This window comes from Trachurus japonicus, chromosome 3, assembly GCF_045865225.1.
Source record: "Trachurus japonicus isolate A0001 chromosome 3, Traja_1.0".
Lineage (NCBI taxonomy): Eukaryota > Metazoa > Chordata > Actinopteri > Carangiformes > Carangidae > Trachurus > Trachurus japonicus.
In genome coordinates, this window is record NC_140909.1 from 7133907 (window position 1) to 7148693 (window position 14787).

Below are 14787 nucleotides of genomic sequence, written 5' to 3' on the forward strand. Positions count from 1 at the left end.
AAAGGTTTTAGTTTTTTACTACAGTATATAACATTAATTATGTAGATTTTGTAATGAAGGAGTGGAAGATCAGATACACTTGTTTTTCTATTGGTTCTTCGATGGTCAGACATTGATTTTAAATTCACATCTTCAAATATTTAGCCGAGGGTACTTGAGAAAAAATTTCCTGCAGATAATAAATACAATTATCCTTCTGGGAAAAATATTTATTTTCAAGGCTCAATCGAGGATTAATTTGAGTTTGATTTTTATGTTAAGTGAAGTGCCGGTTTCTTTTGGGGAAAATAATGACAACAAACTAAGATAAGGCATGCAACACATAACAAAAAGTTGAGTTTGATTAAAATGCATATTGTGCAACAACTACCAATCTAATCTTGAGTGTTGTTTAGATCCTTTTTTTGTTTTGTGTTTTTTTTTTCTGTTAGTGGGGTCACATACTACTCGTTATAATCACTTGTTGAGTATTTTATGTGTATTTATGTTTGTATGTTAGGCTATTGCCTGAAGAAAAGAACTTAGGAAAAATTGTTGCATGTTGCAGAGCACGGATGTGAAATGTAGCCTATGACCCACATCATGATAATCAGATAAAAACTAAAATGACAACATAAAGTTTAGAAACAAAGCTAATTGAGGATACAGTACCTTGGCTGACACTTGCATGCTGTTCTCCTGCATGGTCATGATGGCCTCTGAGATCTTGATGTCGATCGGCTCTATGACTGCTTCAATGTTGAAGGGTCCCTCTAGTCTGTCTGCCACCAGCAACATAGCATCTGTTAGATCACAGAGGACACATGTCAAAACAGAGATATTACACACACACATACACACACGCCAATATGGTCACATCATCTTTGAGCATTAACAACAGTCGCTGCAAAACCCCTCAGGGTGCTGTGTGTGTCTCTGACATGGGTCCAATAGGAATTCAAAGGATGGTTGTCTTCTCCGAATCTGCTCTGTAATAACCACAAACAAGAAAAGGAACCTGCATACCACACATACACACATTCAGACACACAGACAAACACACACTGAGATGGGAAGATAGAAGGACTGCTTGTAAGTGGATGTGCAGCAACAAGTAGTAATGAAATTTCAATGCGCTCTGCTTAAAGTGGCTTATACATAAAACAAATCATTGATTTGCATGTGCTAATTGGTTCAGATAGAGAATGACAAGCCCAATGATTTATTCATCTCTTTGAATTCATATTTCTAATTGTGGAGGAAATCAATAAGTTAACACATTAATGTCTATGTCTCATGTTAGTAATTATCTTTTAATTACATCCAAGACACTTCATTATTTCTGTCAACCAGAGAGGAAATGACAGCATGCAGTTACAAGGCTTTACCATTGTGCATCACTTATATTAAACTCATCTGTTGTTCAGCTGATGACTTTGGATAAATAAACTATTGTGTTGTTCTTTCCAGGTCTCTTGAACAAAAACTGAAATTCCTCACATCGTATCTAATCACATCTTAAAGAAAAAACACACAATTCCTCTCAGGACCTAAGAATCAGATACAATTACAACAACAAAACTCTGGAAAAAAACAAAACAAAAGACAAAACGCAGAGACCATGACCTTATTATTCTGGATGGGTCTTGGCATGAATCAATATCTAAACAGATTAGCCTCCCCACCCATCTGCCACTCTTCATTTTCATTAAAACAATCTGATATTAATATGTTCATACAGAGGGGATGGGGCTATTGATCGTGTCAGACTGGGAGAAGTCAGCGGTGAAAATAATGTGTTTGACATTTTCATTATACTCTATCTTGTCTCGCACAAAAGTAATTAAAAGTCAACCCAGCCTTGTTTGAGGGGTTAGCACTGGTTAAGTAGGAGGGCAGCGATATCAAGGAAGAAGACTTCTGTCTCTGTGTGCACTGGCATTTTCAGGGATGTGGACCAATCAGGAAAAGCCTATTTGGCCCTGTGCGTGTGTGTGTGTGGCGGGGGGTTACTCCTTATGAAAGGGAACTCATTCAGTGAAGATCATCGTGTCAGTGAAATTGTGACCCTGTTTTTGAGGGAATACATTTGACTGTCAGGTCCTCACAGCGCCATTTATTAGGAAATAAAAGTCAGATATAAACATACTGAAGTGTTTGAGGGGTGGAAATAATCTTTGTCTTTGTCAATCTTTGTCAAAAAAAGTCCATGAAAAGTCTACTACCACTTTGTTAAGTTTTAATATTTTTTCATGCGAGAAAGTAGCTGTTTAGATCCCCAATGTGCGTCAGTTTGCTCCGATGTTTTGCGGAGAAATGAAGCTCCACGGTGGAGCCTCCACCTGTGGAGTAGATCAACGGCTCGTCACGGAGACACCACCCTGTCCGGAGAGCTCGTCAGCCGGCCAACCTCCGTCGTCATCCCAGGAGAAAAGACAATCGCTTATTAACTTTGGTTTACCACCGGCTGGTAACATTCTTTTTAGGAGATAAATGCTGGTCTCATTGATGAAATGTAACAATTGTGGCAGTCACATTAGTTTGTTTGAATTAAAAGTGAAGGTTCATGTGTGTATTGGACAGAGGAGCAGCGCCTGGGGGCTCTGTAGCCTACGTACAGAAATCACCACTTTTACAAAGTTAACGTGGTTTTGAATAGAGGATTTGTGGCAAAAGCTCGTCACGTCTGCTTATGTGAAAGCCAGCAGGGACTACTGATGACGTATGTGATTGTTGAAGGAGTGTCCCAATTCGTAGGAGTTGGATTTCAACCCCTACCCCTTGTAGCTCCTTTCAAGGGGCAAGGGTTAAGGGCTAGGGCTAGGGAAGAAAATTAGAACTGGAATTGGGCAGTACTGGTTCTGGTACTGGTTCTGGTTCTGGTTCTGGTTCTGGTTCTGGTACTGGTACTGGTACTGGTAATGGTACTGGTTCTGGTAGTTAATATTGTTTGTGTTCAAAATTAGAATAATAAAAAATACAAAATTAGCATGTACACACATGGACAAGCCATCTAAAAAGGCAGCCCTTCACCAAATTTGACATTACTGTAACACAAAAACTGTGGGTTAGTTATCTCAGAGTAATAACAAGATGGCTTGACTCACTAAAGATGTTTGAGTTGTGCTTTTATCTACAAAACAAAATAGTAAGAGACAAACAACGAAACAAATTAGCACCAATTCTCTGAAGCTTGGGGAAAGAACAAGAAAGTTCACGGTAACTCTCAAAGAAATCCCCACACTCGAGATCCTACACCTGCAGATCATCACTGGAGTTAGAGAACACACACAGACAGATGCTGCAGAGACTGAATGAGCTTCTAGTCGGTAAAATGGATCTGTCGCCTCTCATCCTCAGGTTCCTGGTCCTGTAAGTGTCAGACCGTCAATGTGAGACACCCTGATCAGTGATCGGACGTTTTTGAAACTTATTTTGAGGCAGCGCTCACTCTTTTCATCCCGTAGAGCTGCTGCTGTGTTTCTGGTTGAACAGCACAGTTCTGGGCAGGTCACAGGTCTGTTTACAGTGTTTGTGCTCTGAAAGACATTACAGTCCAAAAAAAGGCGGGGGGGGGGTTAATGTTTTGGTCTGGACTTCCAGCCTTTTCAATTTGATCCGAACCAAATGTGCAGGTGTGAAAGCTCCCCCAGACCATGGTCCAGACCAAAGACCCAACATTTGGACTAAACCATGGTTTGGACTGCAAAACTTTTTTTTTTATGAACTTATGAACCTTTAACAGGAATTTCTGGTAGTTAGCCTAGAATACGCCTACACACTACACCTCATTAGTCTTTCTCACCGTGGAGCCAGGGCTCAAAGCATAGCGTGCAGTCGTCTTCTCCTTTCCTGCTGGCGAAGATAAAGCCTCCACATGACAAGGATCGTTCATCCAAATTCAAACTATGCTTGCATATTGGGATTGGTGTTGATGCTCCATAATTATTGTTGCCACGATGCCAACTTGTTAATTCACTTTCTTAGATCACCACTTTGCTAACTAGCTAATTTGAGGAGAGCTTTGGTGACGTGACTACGGCATACACACGCCTGTTTACAAACCAATCAATGTCAAGTGCCGGAAGACGAAGCATACGTAGGTGATGAGGACAGGATGACAATATGTCATAAAAAGGCCTTTGGTGCGATTATATTAATGCAGAGTGAAACCAAAACAAAACTGGATCAAATGTAGACAATGAAGCAAAAACACGAACAAACACGGTTCTTGACCAGTGGATATTTCTCTACATACTGTACAACATAGTGATTTTTTCAGTTACAAGAATGTGTATGCACAGTGGGATCAGCTAAAAATAAACTTCAGTGCAGGTTCATTTTTTTCTTGAACATATGCTTAATGATTTCTATAGTTACTTACAGTCAACTTTATCATAATAAACTACTGGAACATATCCACCAACGCAACAACAGCAATGGAACAGAGAGATTACAGAGACAACACTTGTTAACAGGATCAGTTCATTGTTGGTTTTGGCCTTTAGAGGAAATTGTTGACAACAAGAAAACTCCATTTAAAACATAACCAGATATTGTACACCCACTCAGCATAGAACCCACACAATTCGGTTACAAACATCAGCAGTGAGCCGGGAGAAACTTCGGGGGCTGTGGGAGCACGACTGAACTCTTGAACAAAACCGGGGCATGAGGTCTTTGTACATAGCTGACAAAACAGGTAATTTGCCAGTGCCTTTTGTAACAACATGACTCCTGGGTGTTTTCTCATCTGCTTCCCTGTGGTGCAGGTATGATTATGTTTATGCAACAGAAACTACTTAGTTATGTGGAGAAGATTGCTCCGGTGGTTAAAAGAAAACAATACTTCCTGACTGTTGGTAGGAGATGGAAAATGCTGCAGACTCGGTGCTGTTCAGAACATTTAACAGAAGTATATTGTGCGTTGTGTGGCCCTGTGTGGGAACTTTAACTTTGTTCAGTCTGAAAACCTTAAGAGCCGTGTAAAATCGACAAATAAGATAATTGGGGTAAGTGAGGCATAACTCTGAGCAATTGCAGAGTAACAGTTACAGTTACAGCGTAGACCGCCGCTGAGGAAAGCCAATACCATTCAGGACGGTCCTGACCAGCCCGCTGCAGAATGAGTCTGAGCCGCTGCCCTGAGGCCAGCATTTCAAAATGCCTGTCATGAGACCTAAGGAACATAAAGTCTCCCTCCTCTCACTGGCTATTGACAGGGCAGGATATTAAGCTCAGCCGCTTGACTGAGGGGAATGATTTAGAGGACGAGTGAGTACAGAGGAGAGAGCACAAGCCGGGCTGAGGAGAGGTGAATTAAAAGCATAAAGATTAATGTGTAAACCTGGTGTTGTCAATTAACGCTGAATTAAATCGTAATAATATCGAGGGCCTCTGAGCTATGCAGCTACACTGCAATCCAACCTCATCAGAAACAGATAGAAACGTATTTAAGAATGCATTTACAAGCAGCACACACAGATATCATTGCCAGCACCATTGGACAAAGGTTTCTGTTTGTTGACAAGATATTAGAAAAGAGTTAACTACAGATTTGGCAGAAATCTGGTCGACAGAGTAAGATCTGATCAAACAATTATTGTATTTCAGACGAGACTTCAGAGCGTCAGTATCTTGGTATTAAATTAACATCTTAAACCAAGAAGACTCAAACAATCAGATCTAAACTGATAATTTAGTTCAGGCTGCAACTTTACAAACAGAGAAACTCTCCAATATGAAATTGATGCAAGCAGAACTAAAGCATACATATAAAGAACACTAGCATCATTCGATTCGATGATTGATTCAATAATTTTTGTTACTGGAGATTGCTCAAAGAAATGTTTGATGATTTAGAAAAATGCAAGTTAGATGAGAAGATTTAAAAATGTAAGTTTCCTTCCTCAGGAAACTTAAATTTAGTATCATTTATATTCACCATTCCTCTCTGGCTCCTGTCTTCTTCATTTCGCACTGTTGTGTTTTTGTGCTTTCCTGCCGCCAGCTGACAATCAGTCGAACAAGTGAAGCCAAAGGAAGGATGTAAATTTGCAGCACCAAAGCGAGACAAAGGAAAGCATTACCACTGGCCAGAAGCTTTTCAACAAAAAGATTTAACATACACTGGAAGGTAAATAATAGAAACATATAAAGACTTTTACCAAAGCAAATTAGACACAACTTCAATATCAATGGAGGAAAGGTGAACCTTAGCTCTGGGGTTCGACTCTCTGACGTTCATTTTGTGCTTCTGAAAGAGAAGTGGATATCATCTGATCTTGTTTATTTTAATTAAGAGCATTTCATTTCCCACTACAGACATATAAAGAAAATCTACATTTGGTGAATTGAATTGAACTGAGTGACTCTCCCTCCTACTCCTCACCACAAAACCCACCCGTCATTCAATCAGATCCTTTATTTTTTAACTAATTTCTTCTTCTTCCAAGAAAACATGTGTTGAGCTGTGCGTTGTGAGACAGGCCTGTGCTCTTCAAGTGCCGAGAGAATAAAGCCACAGATAGACTCTTCTGTCTGGTAGTGCCTTGTGCCTTTGAAGAGCACTCCTGTTTGTTTACTCTGGAGCTTCAAATTGGGCGTGATGCTTGGTTAGATTTCCATCAGGAGCTGGCTGGAGGTCATTGCAGGGGGCCAACCCGAGTCCTGTGAAGTCTTCAGCTGCCTATGTTTAGCAGAGCAGCTACTGCTCTAATGCTCCGGCAGAGAAAAAAAAAGCCTCAGTGGAATTCAATGAGAATGGAGAGGGGGGGTAGAAGATTTGCAGCGAATTCTGTTCGTAAAAAGACTTAAATGATATCCTCAACTGAGTCCTGACAAGCTATTTTTCATATAGCTTAATGAATATTTGATGGATGGCGAGTATGAGTCAGCCATATGAAGTGCTATGAGAAAGGCTTACTTCTACATGCTTAAATAACTTCTGAAATTATGTCACATACGGGAACACTTTTTAAAAATGATGGGCTGTTGATGGAAAGCATCTTAAATTTTAATCTGTTCCAACCATAAATCATTAGGGGGCTGCAAAGAATATGACATATTATAGTGCGCTAGGCTTTGCTCTTTCAATTTTGCACAATGTTTAGCTCCCACCATCTGTGCCATCTGTACCCTTTACTATTTAATTTGGTCACCACTGTGCAGTCACGTAAAGTGTCAAGTGCCTTCCAGCCGCCCGTCCAGGATCCTGTTTGTCAATGTCAGTGGGCCGGTAGTCGTCTTATTCCAGCTTGATAAACCACACGTAGGAACAACAGCGTCGGAGACAAAAATAGAACTTGTTTGTTCCTCTAAATATCTGGCGCAGGTACACAGGTTTGTGACTGGAGTGCTAAGTCCAAAGAGTCACCTTTCAACAGAGACCAGGGATGGAGACTTTATTCAAAAGGGTTCAAGTAGCAATTTCATTCCGCGTGCATCATTTCCCAGGCTCGCAAACAATGTAGACTTTGTTTGTTTTGAAGTCAGAATATTCACATGTGAATATTCAGTATTGAATATTCTGACTTTTATTCTGTTCAGATTCGCCTCGGGGGGGAAGTCTTGTATATTTGTCTTGTCTGTCTACTCTGGCTCTCGGGTTTGGATTGTCAACACACGTTTCATTTGAGTTTTAGAAATATTTCCATGGAAAATGTTATTGGTACTTGCAGCACTGCCCACTATAGTTGACTTCTCAATGCCTTTGAACCTGGGGTTTCTAATGGTGCATGTACACTGAAGCACAGTTTGAGTCACATGTATTCATATTTTTTCAATGTTACCTGACCTGCTTTTCTGTTTCCCCTCTTCAGCTGCCATTGTTAGAGGTCAGGTCTGATAATCTGGACTTTTATTACCGTCGTCTCCAGTCTGTGGTCTGCAGTTTTGGAGTCCCTTGGTATAGATTCATTTGGTTTTCACAGCTGACTGTTATATTTGTTTCATTGGTTTTATGCGATTATAATTTTAAATTATGAATTTATTTGCCTTATTTATGAACAGATAGAAAATCTTCTTCCTGACACTTTTAGAGATGTGTTGGCATATCCTCACTGCTGGCTGCATTGTGCCAACGTTTTTTTTCCCCTTTGTCTTCTAGCTTCAGGCTTCAGGGCGACATGCTTGGTTATTTTCTAATGGGAAACTTGTTTTTTTCCCCTTTCAAACCCCAAGGGAGTTGGCGAGACTCCAATTTACTACCTGCAGAGTCTCTTGGGGCACACACGGCAGTCATTCATGTGAGACATCAACAACTTTTTATGTGAACAAGCTGAGAAACAAATACAGGGCATTCCTAATCATCAGCAGCATTTCTCTTAACATTTTATGACTGTTTTATGAACTTTCAGGATTTTTTTTTTTCTGCTGCGGGTCTCTGCAGTAGGTCACATTAACTGCTTTTACTTTTTGGTCACTGCATAGTCAATACAATTTTAATGTGGTGAGTGGTGCTGGAGTGTTCAATAAATACACCCACTGTAAGATCAATTTCTGTCACATAATACTGGATTCATCCTGAGCAGGTGCCTATAAAATCAGTTATAATATATGTGCTGTCTGCTTTCTTGCCCATTGTGGAGAAACTATACAGATTAAAACAGTGACATTGAAAAAACGCTGCCAAAAAGTGAGTGAGTCTACAGAATATGCCCGCTTTCACTCCATTTATAGTTTTTACTGGCAGCTACTGATCCAGGCTCACTGCTGATTTCCTTGAGGTATGATTTTATAAACGAATCATGAGCCAGACTGGTGAAATATAACACAGAAAAAGAAATCTTACTGGGCTCTGCTTGGCTGCTCTGGAGTCAATGGGAGGACTGGACTGTCAAGTCTGGTCTAAATCCTGAATTCAGTGAAGAAACGGTCCAGTCTGTTCAAAATCATCATGTGTGACCAGGGTCTTCAGGATTTAAAGGTGTCTCACTCCCAATTATGTGAGCTGGTAGCTCCTATATGTGGCTCATGGTTTGGTAATCTCTTCAATGACAGAGAGGATGGAGAACTGCAAGGTATTCAAATAGTATATTTTCATTTTAAACAAAAAGTAATGATTCCATTATCAAATCCGTATTGAAATCCTTTTAACTGAGTCATTTTGAGAAATTGCCTTGGCTCCGTGCTTCCATTGAGCTTTACCACGGGGACAATGAAGCCCAACTTCAAGGATGTATTTTAATAAAAAAAAAACACTTGGACTAAATACTCTCTGCTCTAGCTGCAATCTGTCCTCCTCCACATCCTCATTCAGGTAAACACTGTCCCCTCCAACTGAAACTAAAGTGTCTGTGAGCGATAAACGCCTTCTGTAGAAATAATGTCACGTCTCAGAGGAGGCTGGGTCGAAGTTATCATCACAAAAAAAAAGTCAGATGAAGCTACTGTCGCGCCACTGCCAAAGTGTGATTAGTCAGGGTTATGCGAAGGGAAGCCAGTCGCCCTCTGGACTCACACCAAACAAATCATAGAATGTTTATAACAACATGACGTGGTGTTATGGGAGATACGATGCTAAAATGATAAGAGTCGCTATGGAGTTATAAGTTTAGTTCAACAGTAAGTATTTGTGTTACTTAATGACATCAACATACATCTTGAAACATCCCCTGGCTCTGCTTGTGAGTCTTTTATTCAGGGAGCGTTTGTAGGTAAACTAAACCGAAGATTAACATAACAGACATCCATGACTTGCATTTGTATGATATAATGTTGTGTACACTGATAACCCACACTGATACTGTACCCACATCCACAGAGTCTTGACTGTACCTCAGTCATTTCCTGCTCATGCCACGACACTGCTTCACCAACATTGTGTTCTTCTTGCCATAATTGCACTTCCTGTGTTGATGTGGATTAATGGAGGATAATTGCGTCGCATTGGAAATGATGAACATAATGCAAGTCTGCTCAATGACTCAGAGTTGCAGTGATGGAAATGAAAAAAAAAAAACTTTCACCATCTGCCAGTGCAAACTGGAGAAAACGTCTGCATGCAATGTATCTGCTATGTATCTGACAATGGAAGTTGATGACACCCTGCATAAATTCCCAGTGATGACTGATTACTGCATCGCCGACGGTGGCGGAAATTACACTCATTGTGACAAATGTTTTATAAAACCAGTGTGTGAATTTGATCATTTTCTCCAAGGTCAATGGGCTTTAACTGTCCAGTACATATCATGAAGACACCTGTGTTGAGTTTTTTTGTGTGTAGTGGCATAAATACTTGATTATGTGGTGGGTTTTCCAAAAAAATGGGATGGAATTGCGTATTTATGCAATTTTATGCGGTGAAATTGTGGAAACTTGCAAAAACAGTGGGAGCTGGCAAAAAATCTGATTTGATGAGGCAATAACATTTCACGACATTAAAGAGGAACTCTTTAATTACATTGCTACATTTCTCTGCTACTCTGCTACATTTTAACCTTACTTAAACAGCTTTGGAGTAATTGTGATGGTTTAATAAATGGCTTAACTTACGAAGGACAATGGAGGCTCTCTGCCTTCCACGTGCACGTCACTTATTGCGTCTCTTAGCTGAAAACACGCCCTGTAACCCGTAACCTCTTGTTTATGACAGATTAAACTACACAAATATACACATCGTATATGATAACATTATCTGCTCTATTGATTGATTTTTCAATGGCTTCGTTGTAAACAAATGCACATGGCCAGGAGGAGGGTTAGTACAGTAAAACAGCGGAAAAGCATCCTGACTTATATAGTTCAGTAAACATGCAACATTTTTTAACTTACTACGAAGATATATGTAACCTTTTTGCAACAGAAATGCATATTTTGCGCATTTTTCACGAATATCTGTGATTTATGCTGCAAAAGTGCGGCATCTTGGCAAAAAATGCAACCCCTGCATAGTATATGCTGACTTCGGCTGATTATACGTTGAATTATGCAATTGCATTATCACGTTTGTCTGGAGGGACTGCTTTATGTTCTGCTTGTAATAATTATTGAACAATTAAGAGAAGATGCCTGGAAGGTAAACCTTTTGATATTTTATTAATTGACAAAATCCCTTCGGAGGAAGAAATCTTTTGTCCCTTTTTACAACAAGTGCTTTTTGTACACAAACAATACATTTTTTCTAGTAAACATGAAATAACACAAAAAAACAACTGGATATAGAGAGTAGCTGCGTGTCAGGGAGGCATCACGGCGTTACTGCAGCGGGGATGCACTTTCTTGTTTACATGCTTACAAGTTTGACAAGCTGAGAGGAAACTACACTGGCTTTGTTCAGCGAGCAAATGTGTCACCTCAATACAACAGTTCGGTTCTTTGATACGTTGTCTGTTCCTGCTGTCGCTCTTCCATCTATTTATTTATTTTCCCTGACACAGTGAATAATTGTTAATCACGGGAAGGCGTCTTGGAAATGACACCGGTTCAAAATAGAGTTTTAAAAGTGAAATAAGAAAAATAAATAAAAAAATGGGGAAAAAAAGATAAAAGTGTTAATATTTAAACTTTTCAAAACTGCATCTTTTGTTTGTTTTTGTCAGTTATGACAAAGATGAAGTGCTTATGAATTTTGAAAGAAGACAATATGTTTGGTTCAGCTGCATCAATTTTCTTTTTTTTTTACACAGCCCACATTTGTCCAACACTGTTATAAAAGTACAAAGCCACATTGGTGGTGAAACTCCTTTTCTTTAAAAAAACAAAACAATTAGAAGACCAACTGGGAGACCTGCAGATGGTCTGAAAACAATCCCTGTCCTAAAAGTGTCCCACAGAGACAAACGAGGGTAAAGCCATGGATTAATTTTTGTCCCGACAGACCTCTGAGCTCTCTGACCTTTGTTTGAAGGGCTCAGTCTCTCTGAATGAAACACAGACACGCAACCAAACACATTATGTCTCTGCAAATGTGCTCTCATTTGTATTTTTTATTTTTTTTTACTTTAAGCACCACGGTTTAAAATGACTTGCCTATGTTTCGCACTGTTTTATGAATTAAATAGACAGGCAGGAAATGAAATGCGGAAGCTCCGTATCAGCTTGTTCCCATCGATCACTGTTCCAACAGGTTTGATATAGTATCAATATCCTTCACAAGATACGACTTCCACCCTTCACCTTTGTTAAAGTGATGTTTTAAACACATTCAAATGTAATGCTGGTAAAAAATGACACGACCCTCCCTCCTCCAGTCTTGTTCTTAACATTCCTGTCCAAATGACAAACGCTGCCAAAACTATTCTGCTGAAAGTCAGAGTAAGTTTCCTCCAACACATTTTTTCCCACTTTGCAGCTGCAAAGGGCGATTCAGTTGCAGGGACTAATTTGTCAACATATCTGTCTGTCTTTGGGGAGTCTTCATGGGAGCTCTCTCATGCTCTTACAGCTGGATTGCATCTTAATAACAGCAGAAACAAATACTTTTTGATGGAGGCTTTTTTTTTGTTTTATTGGCTTCAGATTATGTGAAGATTATTTTAGAAAATGATACACACATGAACTCTCATGTCTTTTTTCACCATACACAACTTTTTTCCCCACTACAGCTGTTTGTTTACCTGCTGCCTTTCAGCCCTTGTTTTGTTCTTTATTATTTACAAAACTGTGGAGAAAGGTTTGAGAAATTAAATGTATTTGCTTTTCTATCTCAGAGTTAGAAGTGAAGATGACACCACTTTGTTGGTCAATATGAGGCTTTGCTTATCTTAGTGTAAAGATTGGAAAATTGGTCTCTGTTGTGTGAAATCCTTCATTCCTGCTGCCATCAAAATGCACAGTGCCATTTGTTAGGCTAAACACGTTTACTTGGCATTTATATCATATCATTTTAGGTTATGTAAGCTGCTGGACAATTTGAATTTCCCTCCAGGGGAGGAATAAAGTATTTTTCTTCTTCTTCTTCTTCTGAAAACATTGATTTTGTTTGAGTTCTGACAAATTGGACTGAGACAGGCTAGGTGCCCCTTGGCCTTTAGTCTTTATTCAGGCTAACTTTAACTGGCTTTTATTATAGCATCATATTTACTGTTGAGAGATGGGAGTGGTGTCAATTTTGAGTCAGTCTTTCCCACTGTTTTGTAGAGGCATAAACAATATCCCTACAACAACAATGTATAACTGTGTACAACAATGTGAAAAAAACAAACAAACAAACAAAAAAACAAGGATAAAATATGAGGAGAATAAACATCAGTATGCATACCGTGTGTGGGGAAAATAAAAAATGACTAAATAAAACATAGCTGGTCATCAGCTGTGGTAACTCATAGTATTAAGAAAAGGATATGTTGCTCGTATATTAAGTGCAGCTGCATAAGCATTCCTGTCGCATACTGAATAGCAAGAATTTTGCAGATTCTGCACAGCCAGTAGCAATTAGAAAGAAAAGATCCAGGTTCCTGATGATGCTGAGGATATGGAGATCATTTCCACCAGGCTAAGTGACTCATCCAGCCTTCAGCTCTGTGACAGGCAGAAAGCCACGAGCTATAGGCTTGTTTGTTCCTGTCATGTCTGTTACTGAAACTATCATGCTTCATTTTCACTCAGATTGAGTGCCCGGGTCTATGTGTGTGTGTGTGTGTGTGTGTGTGTGTGTGTGTCTCACATTTACCTTAAAGATGCAATATTTTTCATGTAATACTTGGGGAACTTTAAAGTCCACTGAATAATTAAAGCACGTGGATGTTGAGTGACACTGTAGGTTCTTACACTTAGAGAGGTAAAGGATTTACACATCTTGAAGGCTCCACTGTGCAGGGAAGCAGCCCGTGAGCTTAGCTCCTGCCAAGCTATCTATATCATTTAAAGTAAAGCACTGGCAGGGAGTTTCGTCTTCATAATCTCACGCACTTCACAGAAAGTCCTTCTTGGAGGACAGAAAAATGTTGGCTTGGATTCTGGTGAACTGGTGGGTATGTGGGGAGATCCAGTTACACCGGGACACAATCCATGCAATTAAAAAGAAATGAGCAAATAAAATCAATGAGGATTGCTTACACTGTGGTGTCAAAGGACTCAACAGAGGACAAGTCAAGCTTATATCTCAATTAGGAGAAATAATGTGTATACACAGGCACAGCAAAAAGCATGTGATAATTAAGGGAATACAATAGTATTTACAAACCATGTCTCATTTAAAACTAGAGGGAGTTCATTACTTTCATTATAAATCCATTGAAATAGTATAGACTGAGACCTGCTCAGCTACTGTATGGTTGCTATGCCTTTCAGGGTTGCGCTGCACATACACTGACAACAATAGCATGAATTTACCACTTGAGTATGGAAACAGGCAAACATAGGCTTCTTATAATGTTAATTATAAAGGCTGCAATGGAAACTGACTGTTTATCTGCTAAATAACCTCACATTAGCTCCAGGAGTTGATTAACATAATCAACATTGTGCTTAATAAGCAGCAAAGTGAGAATTTAAACACTTACTAATAATTGTTATCATAATTTAAATCATTTTGCATCATTGACTAAATTCCACAACAGCATTTCCACCGTTCGTACAATGCAGAGTGTTGTGGGATTTTGTGTATTAGGAACTAAATGGTGGAAGAACACATTCAGAGTTCAGAAATAATTCAGAAAAGAAAATTGATTTTGAGCCGACTATGGGTCTTAACATTAGTAATTGTAATCACTCATCTATCGGACGATGTAGCACAAACTTTGTGCAAAATTCTATTTGAGTAAATCTGGGTTTTTTTCACATTGGATAATGCAGGCGCACAAATTTATGCGTCACGTTGCTCACGATTCATCAGCCAATATCAGGATCCGTCATCCGTCAATC

The 14787-nt window shown here is 39.4% G+C and overlaps 1 protein-coding gene across 6 annotated transcripts in view; it reads right to left on the minus strand.

The window, feature by feature from the left end:
- gpc6a (glypican 6a) overlaps positions 1-14787 on the minus strand; it is a 200104-nt gene that overhangs the window by 36784 nt on the left and 148533 nt on the right. For all 6 annotated transcript variants that reach the window (XM_085806128.1, XM_085806127.1, XM_085806126.1 and 3 more), the window contains one exon: positions 652-782. In XM_085806128.1, coding sequence (XP_085662254.1) covers positions 652-782 — 131 coding nt within the window. The remainder of the gene's footprint in view (positions 1-651; positions 783-14787) is intronic.